The sequence below is a fragment of the Poecile atricapillus genome, chromosome 27 (genome assembly GCF_030490865.1).
Source record: "Poecile atricapillus isolate bPoeAtr1 chromosome 27, bPoeAtr1.hap1, whole genome shotgun sequence".
Classification (NCBI taxonomy): Eukaryota; Metazoa; Chordata; class Aves; order Passeriformes; family Paridae; genus Poecile; species Poecile atricapillus.
In genome coordinates, this window is record NC_081275.1 from 4,400,708 (window position 1) to 4,419,368 (window position 18,661).

At 48.9% G+C, this 18,661-nt stretch overlaps 1 protein-coding gene across 1 annotated transcript; it reads left to right on the top strand.

The window, feature by feature from the left end:
* The first annotated feature begins 2,779 nt into the window (after nucleotides 1-2,779).
* LOC131589118 (gametocyte-specific factor 1-like) lies at nucleotides 2,780-12,771 on the top strand. The gene is made up of 7 exons (XM_058858278.1): nucleotides 2,780-3,014; nucleotides 4,994-5,091; nucleotides 7,392-7,518; nucleotides 8,593-8,679; nucleotides 9,374-9,434; nucleotides 10,171-10,251; nucleotides 11,086-12,771. The coding sequence occupies exons 1-7, from the start codon at nucleotides 2,990-2,992 to the stop codon at nucleotides 11,135-11,137; spliced, it is 531 nt and encodes a 176-aa protein (XP_058714261.1). The 5' UTR covers nucleotides 2,780-2,989; the 3' UTR covers nucleotides 11,138-12,771.
* Nucleotides 12,772-18,661: the final 5,890 nt, after the last annotated feature.

An 18,661-nucleotide genomic window follows, 5' to 3' on the forward strand; every position in this document is an offset into this window, starting at 1 on the left:
CACAGCAGGTGAGCTCAAGCTGGTGCAAAGGAATCCCCAGGCAATGATATCCCTGTGACTTGGGCACCTGCCCCCACATGTGCTCGCACACACCTCTTGGCCCAAGTTTTGGTCTGGGATCTTCTAACACATTGCTGAGTTCTTTCTCCAAGTCAGGGAGACATTCTGAGCTTACAGAGTTGCAGCCTCTGCTGAGACTGCATCTTCTGCTCTTGCTTCTGGTGCACCAGGGGACTAAAACAGCCCCAGACACAGGATAAACATCCAGGACTGAGCACCCAAACCATCAGTGTGTTATTGTTGCAAAATGTGGAGTATGTAAAATTCTCTTAAGAAATAATATTCTATCAGCGATGAAAACTGACAGGGACAACTGATTCGGTGATCAGAATCTGATTTTACTGTGGGCTATGTTATAAATGTGATGGCAAAATGAGGTAAAATAAAAAACAATTTATTATAAAGCAATTTCAATAAAACAAACAACAAAAGGAAAAACCACAATAAAATATATCAGCGCAGCGCTGGGTGGACAGGGGTCTATACTCAAAGGTACAGATTTTCCCAAATCCATGAAGGAGGGTTCTCTGTCCTGGGTTTTTGTCCTGAGGCCAAATTCCAAGTAGGCACCATTCAACAACGATCCTAGATGTTTGGTTGAATGGATTTCCTGGCACTGAGAAACTGAATCAATAGACATTTGGGCAGAGTCTCTTCGCATGTAAAAAGGTTCTGAGTGTCTCTTGATTTCATCTTGGGTTGGGCCATCAGGACGGAGTGGTTGGGTCCGGGTTGGAGCCAATATCTCGGCTGGGCTTCTCTCTTTGTCCAGTTTGATTGCTTCTCCAACTGTGGCTTGCAGGGTGGGGCCGGTGATGAGTATCTCGTCCTGGCTCGTTTCTTTGTCCAGCCTGATGGCCCGTGTCCTGCTCATTCTCTTAGGTTGATGGGCGCCGGCTAGAATCATTATCTCTTGAATGGGTATATGCCGCTGGGTCTGGGGAGGAATCCTTGGGCCACACTATATTTTATATTTTCTTATATCATTATAAATACAGATATATTTATTTAGGCTTTCACGAATTTTTATTAATAGATACATTTATCACAGGCTACATAAGCTTATATACCATTCTAGGAAAGCTAATAATTTTTTACTACAATGGTTGAGTTAAACATCATACAAACATACAGACATACATGTGTATTTCAACATTGGTTCAATCTTCTCCCTGTCTCCAGGCTTGATTCAATCTTCTTGCAATTTTCAAAGCTCTGTTTGTTCCTGCCAAGGCATCCTGGCTACCAGATCTCTTATGCTAATCAAATCCAAAGTACTTTCCGATTTCACTGTAATGTTCTTTGATATGTGATCTTTGTATAGTTTCAAGACTAATTGACAAGAAGAGAGATTTAATCTGTGAAATAGCAGCCAGTAAACTGTAAGTCACATCCAGTTAGAAAGACAACTTTTTCCTAGAATTGCCTTGGTAAGGTTTAAAGCTGGACATGTTTCAATGATCTCAGAGCTAGGGAGAGTTTAACAAATCTTGTGAAGAAGGACAAACCACTGATAGTGAGCATAAGGAATGCAGAGTTTACAGCCTTCAAGGACATCTGTCAGAAGTCCCAGGACAAGGAAGAAACTAACAAAGCCAACTGAGCAATTGTGCTGAAATCAGCTCCAAGTGGGTAAAAGATAATTCTGGCAGGGGCAAATCGCAGCCACCAACACACAGACCACTGATCCGAGAAACCCCCTGACCTGAGAAGAAAATAAAGACTGAGCATGTGGACTAATTAGCATGAGAAATGAATAATTAACTAATAGAAGATAGAATACTAATTAATAAAAGAGCTATGTTACATGCAGCCAATGAACTTATTTCCTTTGTTTGCTAAAATGCATAAACAGTAAAAAGTTTTAATATTTGGCGTGTTTGATTTGTGGGATTCCACCGAGTATCCAGGCTTGTCCAACTCTGACCTAAACAAACAGTCTCCCTCAAGTGTGTAATTGTTGGTTTGTTGCACACCAAGTAAAAAATGCAGTTTTTGTGGGCAACATTATCAGTGTTCTTTCCAAACTAAAGTCAAAGCACATCACTGTACCATCTACTGTGAAATTATTGAGGGAATCACCTCCATTCCAGCCAAAATAAATTGTCTTATGAGGAAGGGTTGAGGGAGAAGGGTTTGTATAGCAAGGAGAGGAAGCTCAGGGGGCACTTGGTCACTGTCTACAACTCCCCGAAAGGTTGGAGTGAGGTGGGGCCGGTCTCTGGTGCTGTGACTGCAGAGAGCAGACGAGGGAATGGCCTTGAGCTGAGACAGGAGATTCAGGTTAGATCAGGGTGGTCAGGCCTTGGAAGGGGCTGCCCAGAGAGGTGGCAGAGCCAACAAACCTGGGGTGCTCAGGATCTGGTGTGGGTGATGAGGTTTAGGGCTCACAGTGGGAGGCCACTTGGGACTGGATGACCTCGATGATATCAAAGGTCTCTTCCAAGCTCGACAATTTTGATTCACTGTCCGGGGTCAGTTCATAACCAGCGCCTAAGGCTGCAGCAGTCCCAGTCAAAAACATCAGAATGAGTCTAAGGCGAGCACATTGTGTCTAAATGGGTTTATTCCGGCTGAACATTCCCCAGCCCCTCAGGGCGGTTTCAGGGTCCCGAGCAGGGCCCCCGCCCTCGATGGCGCCGCGCGCGCGGCGTTGCCGCGGCAACCGCGGCTGGGCGGGAAGGACGGGGCCGGGCCGCCCCCACAGCGGCCCCGAGGCGGAGCGGACTCGGACCCCACAGCCGCCTCCCGCAGCCGGCCCCGGAGCAGCGGCGGACTCGGACCCCACAGCCGCCTCCCGCAGCTGGCCCCGGAGCAGCGGCGGACTCGGGTCCACAGCCGACCCCACAGCCAGCCCCACACCGGCCCCGGCCCCACACCCTGCTCCACAGCGGACCCGGCCCCAGAGCGGACCCCGTCCGGCCCCGCCATGGAGCTTGAGGAGGAGGAATTGGGTGAGGCTTGAGGCTTGGTTGGGAAGGGACGGGGAAAGCGCTCGGCGGCTGTGGGGAGGGTCGGGACTACCCTTGCGGTACCCACTGGGGTCTGTCTCCCCTCGGGCCGGGCCTGTCCCCGTGGCCAGTGCCCGAGCCGGGCGGGCCCCCGCGGGCCCTCTCTCGGTGATTCCAGCCCGGGTCGCCACACCAGGTGCAGTTGGTGCGGATCATGTTCGGCCTGGTCTGCAGGATTTGACTGAATAAAGCGACTTTGTTTGATTCGAATGTGGCTTCTACCCGTGTGTCCCGACTCAGCCGCTACAGGCGGTTTTGGGATCCGTTTCCATGCAGTGGGGACAGGGACAGGTATTTGGATCTCCCTGCATGTGGCATTGTGGTTGTGCCTTTGGTGGTTTCAGCCGTGTATAAATTACAGCTCGCTCCTGTGCTGCTGGTGTTGGTGCTGGACGTGCGGTGCTGAGGGCTCTGCTCTTCCCCTGCTGCTGGTCTCTGTCCCTTTTCCCTTCACTGGCAACGCACTTGGTCTTGTGTGGAGCCAGTTCAAAGAGAGAAGCTATTGGAAGAATCTCTAACAAATAGTGTTTAGTCTCGTGAATTCCTTAAACAGGCAGTGCGTAATCCTGTACTTACATATATCAGTGATAAATGTGCACAAGTGGGTATCTTAGCGGTGAGAATAAGGACTCTTTGCCTGATAAAGGGTATATTTTGGCTAGACCCCATAGTTGGAATGAATTCAAGGAGAAGAAACTCTCCTCAGAAGGGAGGAGAGGATGTTCGGAGGAGCAACCCCACGCAGCCTGTACCAAGAGTAATGCTGCTTTCTAATACTGAAATTACAGTGTTAGGGTGTTTTATTTTTATGTTTTCGGTGACAAAACCACTTGTGATTGCTCTTCCAGGGGCAGCTAATCCAGTGCAAAGACAGGTGGGTTTTCAGCTGCTCTAATGCCCCGAGTGGGCTGTTGAGCTGAGAGGTGCTCAGTGGCAGCAGCACTGCACAGCCCAGGTAGAAATGAGGATCCTGTCTGTCCCTTCTCTTTGCAAGTGGCTCTCGGCTCGTTGGGACTTCTGGAACAGCTTTGTAACAACTGCCAGCCCGGGGCCTGATGGAGCCATGTGTGTGAGAGAGAAGGACAGAGGCTGCCCTCAGTGCCTAGAGCTGGGTTAGCTCCTGAATGATCAAATCCTAAATGTGCTGAAAGCCTGGGCAACAAGAGTGGCAGAGCAGAAAGGATGGGAGCAGCCCAGGCTCCCTGATGTGTATCCTACAGACAAACCCACAGGAAATAGTGGAGCCCTGTGTCTCCTCCTGGCTGCCTCTCTTCCTCACTGAGAATATGTATATTTATTAATATTTTAATATATTTTATAGACAATTATGTATGCATGGTTTCACACTGCTTCATGTTCAGTATGTTTGTTCAGTGTTTTTGCTGCTTTAGTAACGTCTCAGCTCCTAAATAATTGCATGATTAAAAGCTTCATTCAGAGTCTCATGTCCCATCTCAGGAACACTGCTACCTCCAGAATGTAACTCAGTTCCTTCACGTTCTGCCTCCAGCAAAACAAGCTGTTGATGGAAAAAAAGATTTGGTTCAGCTGCTGAAGGTGTTGGTGGGTGTGACATGATCCCACTGATCCTCCTCCAGGAGAGCTGGAAAGTGCTGCTGGCTTTCCCTTGGCATAAGGGTGGTTGCCTCCCTAATAAGGTAACCTAAAGAGTTATTATGTTCAGTGGTGCTGACCCTCCTCTGTTTTAACTAATGTCCCAGTTATGAGAACTTCAAGTTTAATTAATTTGGTTATGCAAAGCAGGTGCCAGCCTTAATAAATGGTTTCAAACTAAGAGCAACTGGTTTAACTTCCTCAGACCACAGCCCTGATGTGGTGGTGTGGGGTTTTCCCCAGTGCACTGTGTGAGTGATTCTTGTCTTCCTAACCAGATGCTCTTCCTTGTTGTCCTGTTCCATCAGATGTGTTGGATCCAGAGAGGTTAATCCAGTGCCCGTTGGTTAAACACCATTGGATCAGAGCACGCCGATTTCCTTATCACCTGGTGAAGTGTAAGGAGGTGAGCTGGACAGGCAGTGACCGAGTGACTCTGTGCATGCAAATACTCCCTGTGTTCCTGCGTTTCCTGACAAGTAGCCCTGTTTAACTTCTATTTCATGTAACTTCAGGATTTGTTTAGTAATAGCTCCAGGCACTCAGGAGCTCACCCATTCACAGTCTTAATAGCTCCAGGCACTCAGGAGTTCACCCATTCACAGCCTGGCTCTGTTGGAAGGAGACAGAGATCCTTCATGGTTAGTTCAGGTAGGAGACTGATCTCTTCCAGCAGCTCACAGGGAGGCCATATTAATTTTTCTACTTTCAGCTGAAGGGAGGACTGTTGGAGTTCCATGCACGCCTCTGGGCCCGTCAGAGCACAGGTGCTGTGATGTTGCAGTTCATTCTTTCACTACAGGGCTGGGCAGTTCAGTTTTGCCAACAGCTGTTTCATAGGCATCTGGCAGAAACTGCACATCCTGGGCTCAGCATGTTTGGGAGAGGTTTATTCCCTTCTCCATCTTTAATCAAGAACTTGATTACAAATCATTTTATACTACACACTCCTTCCTCTCTTCTCCTCTGTTGTCCTCATGATTTGGTTTCTTTAAACCTTCTGAACTTTGGGTTTTTCCTGAGACTTTTTGAAAGCATGACTGTCCCTTTTTAGGTTTGCCAGTGTGTTTTTTAAATGGTCCAACATTGCTGTGCCTTCCACTTAAGTTGTGGTTGTAGGCAGCGTGTCCTGGCGCCAGTGCAATAAATTCATTCTGGTGGAACTAGAGCCTTAAATTAACTAGCTAGTGAAACTGGGGGGCAGAGCTAAGTGGCAAGTACCAAACATTCAGAGAGGGCTGAAATGTTCTGTGTTGAGCCCCTGCACATTTTGGTAGGAGTGTGCATGTGAGCTGGGTTAACAGTGTGAGCAAGTCAACCTGTAAGCTTGTTGGCTTTGTCCTGGTGTTGCTTAACTGATGACCAGAGAGTTTTGGGAAGTTTCCTGGATAGGAAGATGAGGTGAGATAGTGATCATCAAACAGATAAAGCCAGTGTTTAAGTAATTAGCAGAAGTGCTAATTAGCAGAAGATCTTGGGGGTTGTCACTGGTCAATCTGAAAATGCCACAGTGTATTATTTGCAGTGCCAGGGGTTTGGGTGGAGATTGTCCTTGTTTGGGAAGTTTCCTTTGCATCCCTTATGCTTAAAATCCAATTAACACTTCCACCCGGCTCATCTGTTGCTCTGTGCAGAACACAGCCCTGGCCCAAACAGGGACACTGCAAGCAGAGCAGGTTGGATGTCCTTGGCTGGAACTGTGTTACAGTCATGGAATCCCAGGATGGTTTGGGTTGGAAGGGACCTTTAAGCCCATCCAGTGCCACCCCTGCCATGGGCAGGGACACCTTCCACTGTCCCAGGCTGCTCCAAGCCCTGTCCAACCTGGCCTTGGGCACTGCCAGGGATCCAGGGGCAGCCCCAGCTGCTCTGGGCACCCTGTGCCATGGCCTGCCCACCATCACAGGGAACAATTCCCAATATCCCATCTAACTCTACCCTCTGGCAGTGGGAAGCCACTCGCTTGTGCCAGGTAATGGCAGTGATGGACACATATGGACATGGCATTGCTGTACCAGGCAGGGAGTGCCACAGGCCTTGGGTGTGCTGAAGCCAGGGATCAGCAGTGATGGAGGAGGAACTGCCTGGAGCAGCACTTCTGCCTTGGGTGTGAGTCTGATCACTGACCAGCAGAGCCAGGCAAGCACTGGTCCAGTGGCAGAGCTGGGGTTTCCCAGTAATGCTCTGTCACTTGCAGGAGATAATTTACTGTAGTGACAGCTGAGCTCTGCCACTAGAACTGGTGCCTGCCATAATGGAAATCCAGGTGGAATGCTGCCAACTCCCTGGCTCTTTTAAAAGGTTTACAGACTTTCTCTGCCTGTGTGCCTACTTAATTAAAATACATCTGAAAGGTTTAGATTTGCCCAGAGTCTCTCCCCTGCTGGTTTTAAAATTGTTTCATTTGTGCTGTAAGCCATGCAGTCGTATCACCAGCACTGCAGGGAGCTGTAGGGAGTTTGCTGTGGGTCTGTTCCACTTCACTCAGCATGGCTCAGTGTCTGTGAATTGTGTTTGGAAGAAAAGTCATGTTCATTTCCCCTTCTGTATTTAGTGAATGTCTGACCGATACATTGAAATTTCTTTGTTATTATTGTATTTTTTAAAGCAACACCACAAATATCCCAGTCTTTTTTTCTTATGTATCAAGAAGAGGTAAGTGAATTTGAGAGATGTGGCACATAATTTTGGTTTTCTGTTGTCCAGAGCAACCCTGAAATTGCAAAGAAATTTGCCACATGCCCCTTCAATGCTCGTCACCTGGTTCCTCAGGCCAACCTCAGCGACCACATCATGAAGTGCAACGACAAAGCCTTCATGGAGCAAGATGTGGGTAAGAGAACCCCTGTGCTCCCAGGTGTCTGCACCCTGGGTGTTGCAATCCGTTGCAGCAGCAGGGTTTTGTCCAGGGAGGTTACAGCTACTGGTGACCGACATGGGAAGGCAACAAGATGGGTCTCTGTTTGGTTAAGCTCCAGAATCCATTTATCGTAGTGTCACTAGCACAGGATTTTCACCTAGCATAAACCAGAGACAGAGAACCCTGAACACAGGCAGGGTGGTGGGTTTTATGTTACATGCAGTGAGAAGCCCCAGGGGCACAAACCAGTGGGGATACAATAGAAGGGGTTAATACAGAATACAAGGAATTGCTTGTAACACTGGAAAGGCAGAACGCCTGGGGCTGATACTCCAGGAGGGATTTGGGGGTGGAGCAGCTCTTCGGGGGCTTTAAAGCCACACCTCTTACTTTAACACTGCCTGTCTTAAATCCATACCCTGCCTCTTTGGATGGGGGCAGTCCACACCTGGGGACTGGGGTCTCCTTGTGGAATAACCCAAAAGTGGGAGGCAAAGGGTTGTCCGTAGTTTTGTGTGACACAGCAGCTTTGGGGAAACTTGATCTCATTTGCTTGGCTTTATTGGGCAGTTTCTTGAGAATATGGCAAATGCTCTGGGTAGGCTTTGCATGTGTTTTGTTGCCAGGCTTGTTGAATAGAAAGGTTTTACCCAAAACCATGCAGGAAGTGTATCTGGAAGGAGGAGCTGGATGCATTAATGGCCACAAGGATGGGCTGCTCCTCTTGCAGAGCTGATCTCCCTTTAACTCTTGCACACCACATGGCACACAGGTTTTTATCTTCTGTAGAGGTGCACAGGCAGTGATGCCTGCATTCATGTCAGCAAGTTTCCTCTTCACTCCAGCAGTCCTACTCAAAGTTCCAGGGACCAGAGTCTTCTCTTTTTCATTGAAAAAGGCAAATTTGAAGTTGCTGGATTTCAGCTGTCCCCAACCTGTTTGCATTGGGTGGGACTTCCTCTAAAGTCCAGAGATGTTTTACAGCTTGGGCCAAAATGTTTAATGGATTTAAGGACTGGTGGTCACTGCATTTCTCTCTCCCTGAAGTGAGCCGGTCGTGTAAGCCCCCGCAGGAGCAGCTGAATAATGGGAGCACATGGCAGGCACCTCCATGTGATGAAGACTGGGAAACAGGTGAGGAACTTCCCCATCTGCTGCCTTCTTTCTGGGCATGCCCTCCAGCTCCTCTGGGGACAGTGTGAGGCCAGGGGAGCTGTTCAGTCTGGGTTGCCTTGTAGGATACTTTGCTTATGCTCATTCATATTAAGATGGATTTCTTCACCCAGCAGGCTTGGCTTGGTATAGAGAACAATCCAAAATGCCTGCTAGAACAAGCATGGGGAGAGATTTCCAAGCATCCCTTCCTCCCATAAGAACTTTTGTGCCTTATGTGCAGTGATAGCACTGGAAACATAACATGTTCCTCCTTGAAGCAGACACATTCCTCATAGGTCAACTTTTCCTCCCTCTTGAACATGTAAAAAAATATGACAGAGATATTCCTGATCATAGAATCACAGAATCCCTGAATGGTTTGGCTTGGATGGTACCTTAAAGTTCATCTCATTCCATGAGCAGGGACACCTTTCACTGTCTCAGGCTGTCCCAGCGCCTTCCAGCCTGGCTTTGGGCACTGCCAGGGATCCAGGGGCAGCCACAGCTTCTCTGGGCACCCTGTGCCAGGGCTTCCCCACCCTCACAGGGAACAATTCCTTCCCAGTATTCCATCTATCCCTGCCCTCTGGCAGTGGGAAGCCATTTAAGCCACTGATCTGATGGTGGTTTCTGGGGTTTCTTAGTTCTGAGCCACATCTGCTTGCTTTCACAGAGTTGCTGGAGGGATCTGAGTCTACTTTTGTGTGGGGTGTGATCAACTCTACCATAAACAGGTAGGGAATGCAAGTTTGATTCTTTACACCAGTGTTTGTTTAAACAAATATTGCAGCCATCTCCCAGCCTCACTTCAATGCCTGGACAGGAGCTGCTTTTGCTGCTGTACAACCGTGGGGGGAGAGATGGTGCTAGTTCAGTGTGACCTGTTTCCTCATATGGGCTGGACCAGAGAAGAAAACCCTCAGGAACACAGATACTGCTCCCTGAACAAGGGACTGATGGATGTCTGGGCGATGTGCAGGAAGAAAGGTGGTCACACCTTGTGGTCCCTTTGAGTTCTTGGGAGATCCTTTGTGAGCTCCTGGGGCCTGGCAAATGTGCCCTGTGTCAGCAAAATCCTCCCTTTGTGCCCTTTCCAAAGTGTGGTCAGAGTTTGGGGCAGGGGGAGTGAGAGCTCAGTGCCCAGCTGTGAACAGGAAGGGGCTGCCCTGGCTTGCTATGGGATGTGGTGGCACCACCAGAGCTGCCCAAGGTGTTTTAAGGATTATTTAACAGGTTCATTTACGGTTCAGCAATAATCCTGCCCCTGGCAGGCTGAGTTCTGTGTGAGCTCTTTTGTAGGGGCTGACAGCAGCACTGCCTGGTTCCACCTGTCAGACTCTTTAAAAGACCTGTGAGTGTTCAGAGCGCATCTCAGCACCACAGCACCATGCCCCAGGGCCTTGCTGCAGTAAAATGGATAAATGTGAACCAGTGCATTTGCCAGAAGTAACCAAAGTCACTTAATTCCAGCACCATCAGTGACCAGAACAACTCCTTACCCTCACGGATGCGGCCCCCTGAGACCCTCCCGTACACCGTGTCTGCAGGGCTGTGAGTACTGAGCATGGGGCTTTGGCACCCAGTCCAGAGCTGGGGACAGCTCCTGAAGTCTCTGGCTGTAGCAGCACTTCATGGCTCCCACTGCATGGACAGGAGGGGTTATATTGAACAGCTGCTTCTTGAGAGCAGCTTCTGAGGGAATCTGCTGTTCAGATCATCCTCTGTGTCCTTCCTTTGAAGCATCCTCTCTGTTCTTTCCTTGCTCCATTCCTGTGGCCCAGGTTAGGCAGAGCTGCTTCCTGGCCACGTTGACTCTGTCTCTCTAAAAAGGCCCTTCCACTGCAGTCCCGTTATCCCCTTTCACCCCCATCCTGACAAATCCTGACAAATTCGCCCCTGACAAAGCAAATTGTTTCTTTGCTTTGTGCTCTGCTCACTGTCGGGCCCAGCTAAGTCAGAGCTGGGGGTGAAACAGGGGCTCCTTAAACCAGCACCGCTGGGGGAAAAAGCTGTCAAAGTCCATCTGGGGAGGGAGAGGAGCAGCTCCCCATGGGGAAGTGTCTAATGCTGAAATAAAAGACTTATTTGCCTTTAGCAACAAAGCAACAGCTTGAAGATGCTTTGAGGAATGATTGTCCTGATTCCCACTGGGAGCAACTGAACCTGGTGCCCTCAGGGCACTGCAGACACAGCTCCTGCAAGCCAGGGACTGTTCAATTGCCACAGTGTTTGGCTGAGTCTGGCAAATCAAACTGAAATGTCAGTTGTAGACAAGCCTTGTTGCCAAGGGGACAAGTTCTGCCTCTGCAGAAGCCACTGTCCCTTTAGGGAATGGGGGAAGTGGTTGTATCTTTGTCCATCTCATGCAAAAATTGTCCTTTCCAGAATTCGGAGTATTAGCTCCTCCCCCTGGAACTTGGTTTTGCCCCAGCAGTAAGTGTCTCCCTGACTTGGACAGGAGAGCTCCTGAAGATGACAGACATGATCTGGACCTGATGGCAGGACTCTCTACACTTGGCTTTTGTTTTATAATGCGTTTCTTGGAATGTTTGAATATGTGGAACTGTCCTTGGTTGCCAGATGTTTCCCCCAAGCATTTGTTTTCAAAATTACCCTCACCTTTACTTGGTGAATTTTGTTACTGTTCTGGAAAAATTAGATTTACACAGACTCAAAAACCTTCCATGCCCAGCCATGGGTCATGGTAACTCTGTGAACAGCAAAAACATCAGAATTGCTCCAGAGATTGGGAAACAGTAGGAGACCTTCAGAAGGATTTTAAGGAGTAGGGGCTGAGGAAGTGATTTTAAGCTGGGGAGGTAGGATCTGATTAGGTTCCTAATTAGTGAAGTGATAGTGGGAAACAGAACACTTTGTGGGGCTGAAAATACCCCCCAGAATCTTGTCTCTTCCCTTGAAACTTTAAAACGTGTGTGTGCATGGAGGAGCCCCTTGGGAGTTGGTTGTTCATGGTCAGCACTAGCTGCAGAGTCCTGCAGGAATGGCAGATTTGGGAGAGTTCAGGCCTGGCACAGCAGGAACTGTTACAGCCCCATTTCAGTGGAATTCAGGAACCATCCAACAGTAACTGCCAGGAATTTCTACCCTGTGCCTTAAGCATCTTGCTGTTCTCAGGAAGCCTAGAGGGATTATGTCGAACTTCTGCTGGACTTTGGGAGAAATTTTGGCTGTTTGTTGGGGAGCTGCAGCAAACTCCCTGCAACTGAGACTCCAGGAGTTGTGTTTGAGGGCCTATTACAGCCTGGAGAGCACAAAGTGCTGAGAGTTTCTGCAGTCTGTGAGGAGGCTGAGATTAAAATCATCCAGAGCAGCCTAACTTAGAAGTATTTTTTCTGTGCATACACTTGTTGTTTTTATCTTGTTGGAGTCTGAGTTTGTCCTCAGGGTATGGCAGGTGTTCAGGTTGGGTTTTAAACAGTGTTCTCATTTGCAAAGACTGCTTTGAGAGCATCCTGACCTCTTTTGCAACCTCACACCTTCAGCCTTGCACACCTAAGTCACCTTAGGCCTTACCTTTGTCTCCTGTGTGTGAGGGGTTTCCCCAGGCAGACCTTAACAGAGAATCCTCTGCAAGTTCCTTGCATCACACACAACTCCAAACAGGGGAAGTTTCAGGAGGACACTGAGGTGCTTTTCCAGTTTCCATTAGAGTATTGCAGTTTTCTAATGCTTAAAACATGTTTGAGAGCTCTCAGGTACCTGTTCTGTGTTGGGGGGCAGGGGTGGGGGGGGAAGTAGGAATGGTTTAAATCAGTAAAATTGCATGTTTAGGACTGAAGATGTTCAGATCAAGCAGTATATTTCTAAACATGCAAAGTTCAAAATGGGATCTAAATATACAACCATAAAAAATTAAGAAGCCAGACATGGTGTTTGTCTAGAAAGAGATGAATGCATTCATATTTTCCTCTAAAGACTGTATTTCCACCATCTGAATACTACCACTAGAAAATAATATAAGTTAACTGGAATGTGCAAAATTAAGGTACTTTTAAAATTCTGTCAATTTATTTCAAGGTTCTTGTTGGCAATTTAGAATAAAAATGTTTGAAATACCCTGCAGCTGCTTTTCTTTGGAGTCAGTAAGTGCCGACATGGGAAGCTCTCCTTTCCACCTTCGCTTATTTTTTGTCACTTGGAATGAAAGTGGTGACAAACACCACCTGGATTGTTTCAGTAGTAGCTCATTTGTAGGATTTATGGGCCAGAGCACAATTTTACAGGTAAATGCCATAATTAGCCTGAGCTCCTTTAATTGGCAGTGGGTGAAAGCTGCTCCTCGTTGGGGCTCGCATGTGTCTGTGCTGTGCAGGAGGAGAGCTCCTCCATGTTATTAACACTGATCATTGTTCCCCCAGTCTGGGGTGAATCCAGTGGCCTGGCCTTTCTGGAAAGACCAGGCTTGGAAGGTCATGGTTGTGACTTCAAACACCCTCAGGTCACAAGAACTGGGGTGTAGGGTCCATGAGGAGGGGCTCTGTTTTGTAGGGTGGGTGCAGCCCACCTGACTCTGACATCTGAGATCTCACAGCCCACAGACCTTAAATCCCATATCCTTGGCAATGTCCTTGAGCATGTCCTGCACCTGCCACCTCCTATGAATGGCAGGGAGGCCTTGGCTCTGCTGCTCCTGCAGTGCTTTGGGAATGCTGGGTGAGCCTCCCCCAGCACTGGGAATGTTTCCAATCCCAGTATTGGCTATTACTGGGCTCTTGGCTCCCTCTGCTTATTTTGTATTTGTGACAGGGCACAGAATATTTTTTTTTAGGTGTGTCACAGGGCCCCTCCATTCTGGGGACAGAGTAAGGACTTTGCTGTGCCATGCTCCTGTTTTGAATCCTCAGTTTCTTGTGCTGGGTGGGTTGTGCAGTGCCAGAGCCAAATCAAAATCACAGACTTGGTTAGAAGGGACCTTACAGCCCATCCAGTGACACCCCCTGCCATGGGCAGGGACACCTCCCACTATCCCAGGTGGCTCCAAGCCCTGACCAGCCTGGCCTTGGACACTTCCAGGGATCCAGGGGCAGCCCCAGGTGCTCTGGACAACCTGTGCCAGTGCCTCCCACCCTCACAGGGAAGAATTCTTTCCCTAACATCTAATCTAAATCTCCCCTCTTTTAGTTAAAAACTGTTCACCTTGGCTTAATACTGCCCCTGTAAGAAGTCCTCCCCCACTTTCTTTATAAGCCTTTAGGCACTGGAAGGGGCTCTGACATCTCCTGGGAGCCTTCTCCAGGCTGGACATCCCCAGCTCACTGTCTCTTGCCACTATTTCTCCCCTGTGTTCCATCAGGAGGGTGCACTCTCCTTGGCCTTTCTGTTCTGACCTATATCCCTTGCCAAGTCCTGTTCCATCTGTGCCTTGGCTTTCCTGACCCCATTCCTACACACCCAATGCAGACATCCCGTAATGGTCCAAGGCAGCAGCTCCCTTTTGCTGTGTCCAGCACAGTCAAGGGCTCTGACAGTATTCCTGCCCTGTGTTTTGCAGCCCCAGGATAATTTCCAGTCCTGCTGGGCTTTAATTTCTACTGCCCCTTTCCAGAACTTTGATATGATCTCATCCCTTATTCCCCTGTCCCCCATTCCTTTCTCTTGGCCCCTTCCCCTCCCTAAGCCAAGCCACAAAGAAATCCAAGAGTGGTGGAACAGGGACCCAACGATGCCTGGGGGGGAAGAGGGAAACTCCCTGCCAGGAATCCCTGGGACTGGTGCAGGGAGCACTCCTGGGGCTGGGTAGGGAAGGGTTCCATCACTCACAGGGCTTGGGGAGAAAAAGTGAGGCAGGAGCAGGGAGCTGACAGAGCTTTTCCCTTTACACAGGGCTGGGGAACCACAACACCTTCACCTCTAACAGCCCAGAAGACATTTTCCTCCTCCAGCTGAGACTTCCAGCAATGGGCAGTGTTACCAGGGGCTGTGTGTTGCACTAAAGGAGGGTGATTTTTAACACATCTTGTGCTCCAACATTCCAGGGTTAACCTGAGGAAGAGTGAACAGGGAGAGGCAGGCACAGAGCAGGCTTTGGGCCAAGCACAAACATCCTCTGGTACTTATCTACACTATCTTCCTTCTAAATTAATTCTGTCCCACCCAATCACCATCGCTTATCACTCATTATCTTTCCATCTGTTCTGCACACACCTTACCCCCATTTCACTGGTTTTAAGTGCTCAAATACTGACTGGATTAGTCTCTTTGTTTAAAAACATTTCCCTCTCAACCATCCCTCAACTAAACATCACAGCTCACTGCCCCCCACACAGGGAGATGAGGGAACCAGGACGGGGGAGAAGTAAAACTCGAGGGTTGAAACAAGAACAGTCTAATAAATGAAACAAAGTTAGATATAATTAATAATAATTAAAAAATAATGAGAGAGGGGAGATATAAAACCCAAGACAGACAAGTGCTGGCCAGTACAGCACCCTCTGACCCCTCCCAGTCCATTATTCACAGCTTATGTACTCGGAATGACTCTTTGTGGCGTGGAATATCCCTTTGGCCAGTTTGGGTCACCTCTCCTGGCCCTGCTCCATCCCAGCTTTTTGAGCCTCTGCTCGCTGGCAGAGCCTGGGAAACTGAGAAGTCCTTGATTTAGAGTAAACACAAACCATCGGTGTGTTATCAACATTATTCCCATACTGAATCCCAAACAACCCTGGGAACGGCTGCTGGGGAGAAAATTAACTCAATCCCAGGTGAAACCAGGACATAAAACCTTTCCTGGATTTCTTCCACATGCTCAGTCACACTCAAGCACACTCCTGAAGCATCAGTCCCATTTCCAGCTGCTGCTCACAGTATCAGAGCCCCTCAGGGGCCCACCCTGAGCAGAACCCAGTGCAGCCCCATCCCAGCACTGCCACGGGCTGGTCCCACCTCTGCATCGTACATACAGCACCGACAACTTTCTGCATTCTTTGCTGGGTATTTTCTGATTTAACAAGTGTGTTGTAGCTGTGGGGCCTGGAATTACTTCAAAACAGAACTGAAGAGCAAAAGAAAGATAATCCAACCCCTTGATCTCACATTTTAAATCCAGTGTCTTTATCAACAGCCACATTTTGCCTTCACTTCTCTTAATTAGAAGCCCCTCACCTGCATCACTGGAGGCAGAGAGGGAGAGGAAGGTCTGGCCCCTCTCAGGACCTAAGGGGGAGTGGGCAGAGCACAGCAGGGGCCTGGCTGTGCCCACAGCTGTCCCCCACTCCTGTTCCATCACCCACCCATTTCCAGCTCCCTTTCACCACCAGCTCTGGGGCTGTCCCAGCCTGTCACATCCCACCACTCTGACCAGAGGGGTCCAGCACAGGCTCCCGCTCCTTCCAACCTGTGTGGTGGGACCCATTTCCTACTGTGACCCAAATGGGAGCCCCCCACAGTATCCCTGTGGCCCCCCTCCCCTGCAGACCCCTCCTCCATCCACAGTGAACCAGGATCAATGCTTGTTTATTTTAGCCCCAACATGCTGGCTAAGGTAAAAAAAACCCTTCATTTTGGTTGAAAAAAATTTATTCACAGAACATCACATGAATCACATCCCACCCTTGCTCCTTTATGTATAAAATACTGGTAAAAAGTTTTATTCCAGAGGCAAGTGAATTCCCACAGAGTCCCCTCCTGAGAGCAGCTCACCCCAGAACTGGAACTCGTGCCACAGTTTGGAAGCAGAAGGGAGGTGTTTGGTGAGGAAGGAAACACCACCAAGCTACAGCAGCAAAGCCTCCAGGGCTCCAGCTCATTTCCTTTGTCAGGGACCACAATCCCACCAGGGCTCCAGCTCATTTCCCACTGCATCCAAAGGGGAGATGTGAGGCTTGAAGGAACCACCCGTGTCCCAGCCACGTCCCACTGCAATGGAGGCTTTCAGGTTTCACACAAACCACCTGAGATGCCCCTGGAAATCTCTTTGGACTTTACAGGCACTACAGATGTGTCTGATGTCACATGTCCCCAAATCCAGTTCCCCAGGTGGTTCCTTCAAGCCCCCTGTGTCACCTTTGGATGCCAAGGGTAGCAAGGACACTTGGCTCTCCAAGGGGAAATCAGCCTGTGCAAGGACAAGGAGACTCCAGAGGCAAAATAAATCAACAGGAAAACTTCTATTAAAATGCCAAGCTAGGCTCAGAAACAGAAAAAAAAAAAAAAAATCCAGTTCCACTATCTTATGGCTCCTACCACAGCCCAAAAGGAGAGAGATTAGCCAGAGTCCCACCTTGGTGTAAGACAAACCCTGCTACACCAAGTCACAGCTACAGAAACTTTAAACAATTACAGCCTTAAACCCTAAACCCTAACACTGTAAAATCCAGAGGAACTGGATCAGTTCATTGGAACTGAGATTTGCCAGGGACCCCTTCCAAGTGCTCAGCTGCCCTTTCAAGGGCTGAATCCATCAGATTTCATATCCAAAATATATTTCAGACAAATTTGGATTTATGATTTCTATTACACAGCAAGACAGATGCTCCATCACTGCAGATTCCCTCTTTTTAATTCCTTACACATTTGGGCTCAAATAAAAAACAGTTCCATGCTTGCTCTGCTACAGTATTTCCTTGGAAAACCTGGAAAAATGGGGAACTCCAAGAGCAGTAAACACTTCAGAATATCAAAGACATGGAGAAGCCCATGAAAAGGTGCCACTGGTCATTCTGGGTGTCTGGCTGGGCCCCACCCAACTCTGGTCACCAGCATGGCCCTGTCCTATGGCCCATATTCCCTAAAATTACTTCTAAAATTTTTTCAGTTATTAAAACCCTTTCTCCAGTTTGCAACAGGCCACATAATGAAAGCAAAGCTCAGTGCAGTGAGGACAGAATGTAGAATGTGTGATTAGTTACTAATCCAGAGACACACAACCATTCCAGACAGGAAACAGGGAGGGAATTGCCAGCACGAGGCCACATCATCTGGATATGACACATCTGTGCCACTGTCAGACACCAGGGAATGCTCCAGCCTTGCCACACATGGGGATGGGGATGGATCTGCAGGGTGATTGAAATGGATGATGCCAAAATCCCAGGATGGCCCCTCTGTCAGACACCCCAGGCTGCAGGGGAAGCAGTGCCAGACTGAGATGAGGATCTCACAGCTCCCATGTTTCACTGGGACAGGGAACTCCACAGAGATGAGAGCGAGCCAGCAGCACCCCCAGGAGGTGACACAGTCTGTCCTTCACAGTAACTCCACAGGTGCTCAGGGAAACAGGGAACACCCTTCCCAAGGATGGGGACATCACCATCCCAAGGCACAAGCTTGAGGAAAGTCTCTTGACCAAGCTGATTTTCAGTGCCAGGCCTGTTGTGCTGATCCCACCATTCCAGGTGTGAAGAACCTGTTCCAGCCCTGTGAACAATCCCACACCTCCAGGGAGTACAGGGAGACTCACCTGCTCCATCCACTCAGAAGTTCCAGCTTTAGAGCCCCAAACCCAACCAGCATCTCAGGAAATGAACACAGCTCCCCAAACCTCTGTGCTCCAGCATTAGAAATGTCAGTTTTGGAGGCTGGATTTGGCAGGAGGTCCAGGGAGATGCCACAGGCCTGATGTGCATCCCAGTGGAAGCAGGAGGGTGCATGGCACTCAGCATCCCCTGGGAAGCAGCAGGGCAGAGAGAGGTACCAGAACATCCCTCAGTTGAGCAGACATCATTTCAGCCTAAACCAGAGATCTGTGCTGGTTAACAGTGTGTTAACTGAGGTTATAACCGTGTTCTAAGACTCTTCCCCACAAATCATCCTCCTCCAAGCAAATGGAACCACAAATGGGAGCCCTTCACTTCCCAACTCTTTGCACACTCAGTCCCACAGGCTGAACTCAGGCCCATGAACACTGTGAAATTCTCTGTGCCATTCCTGTACTGCAAAATGCAGGGGTCAGGTCAGTGCTGGCCAGCACAGGAAAGACCTGCTGCATCCTAGGCTGTGCCTT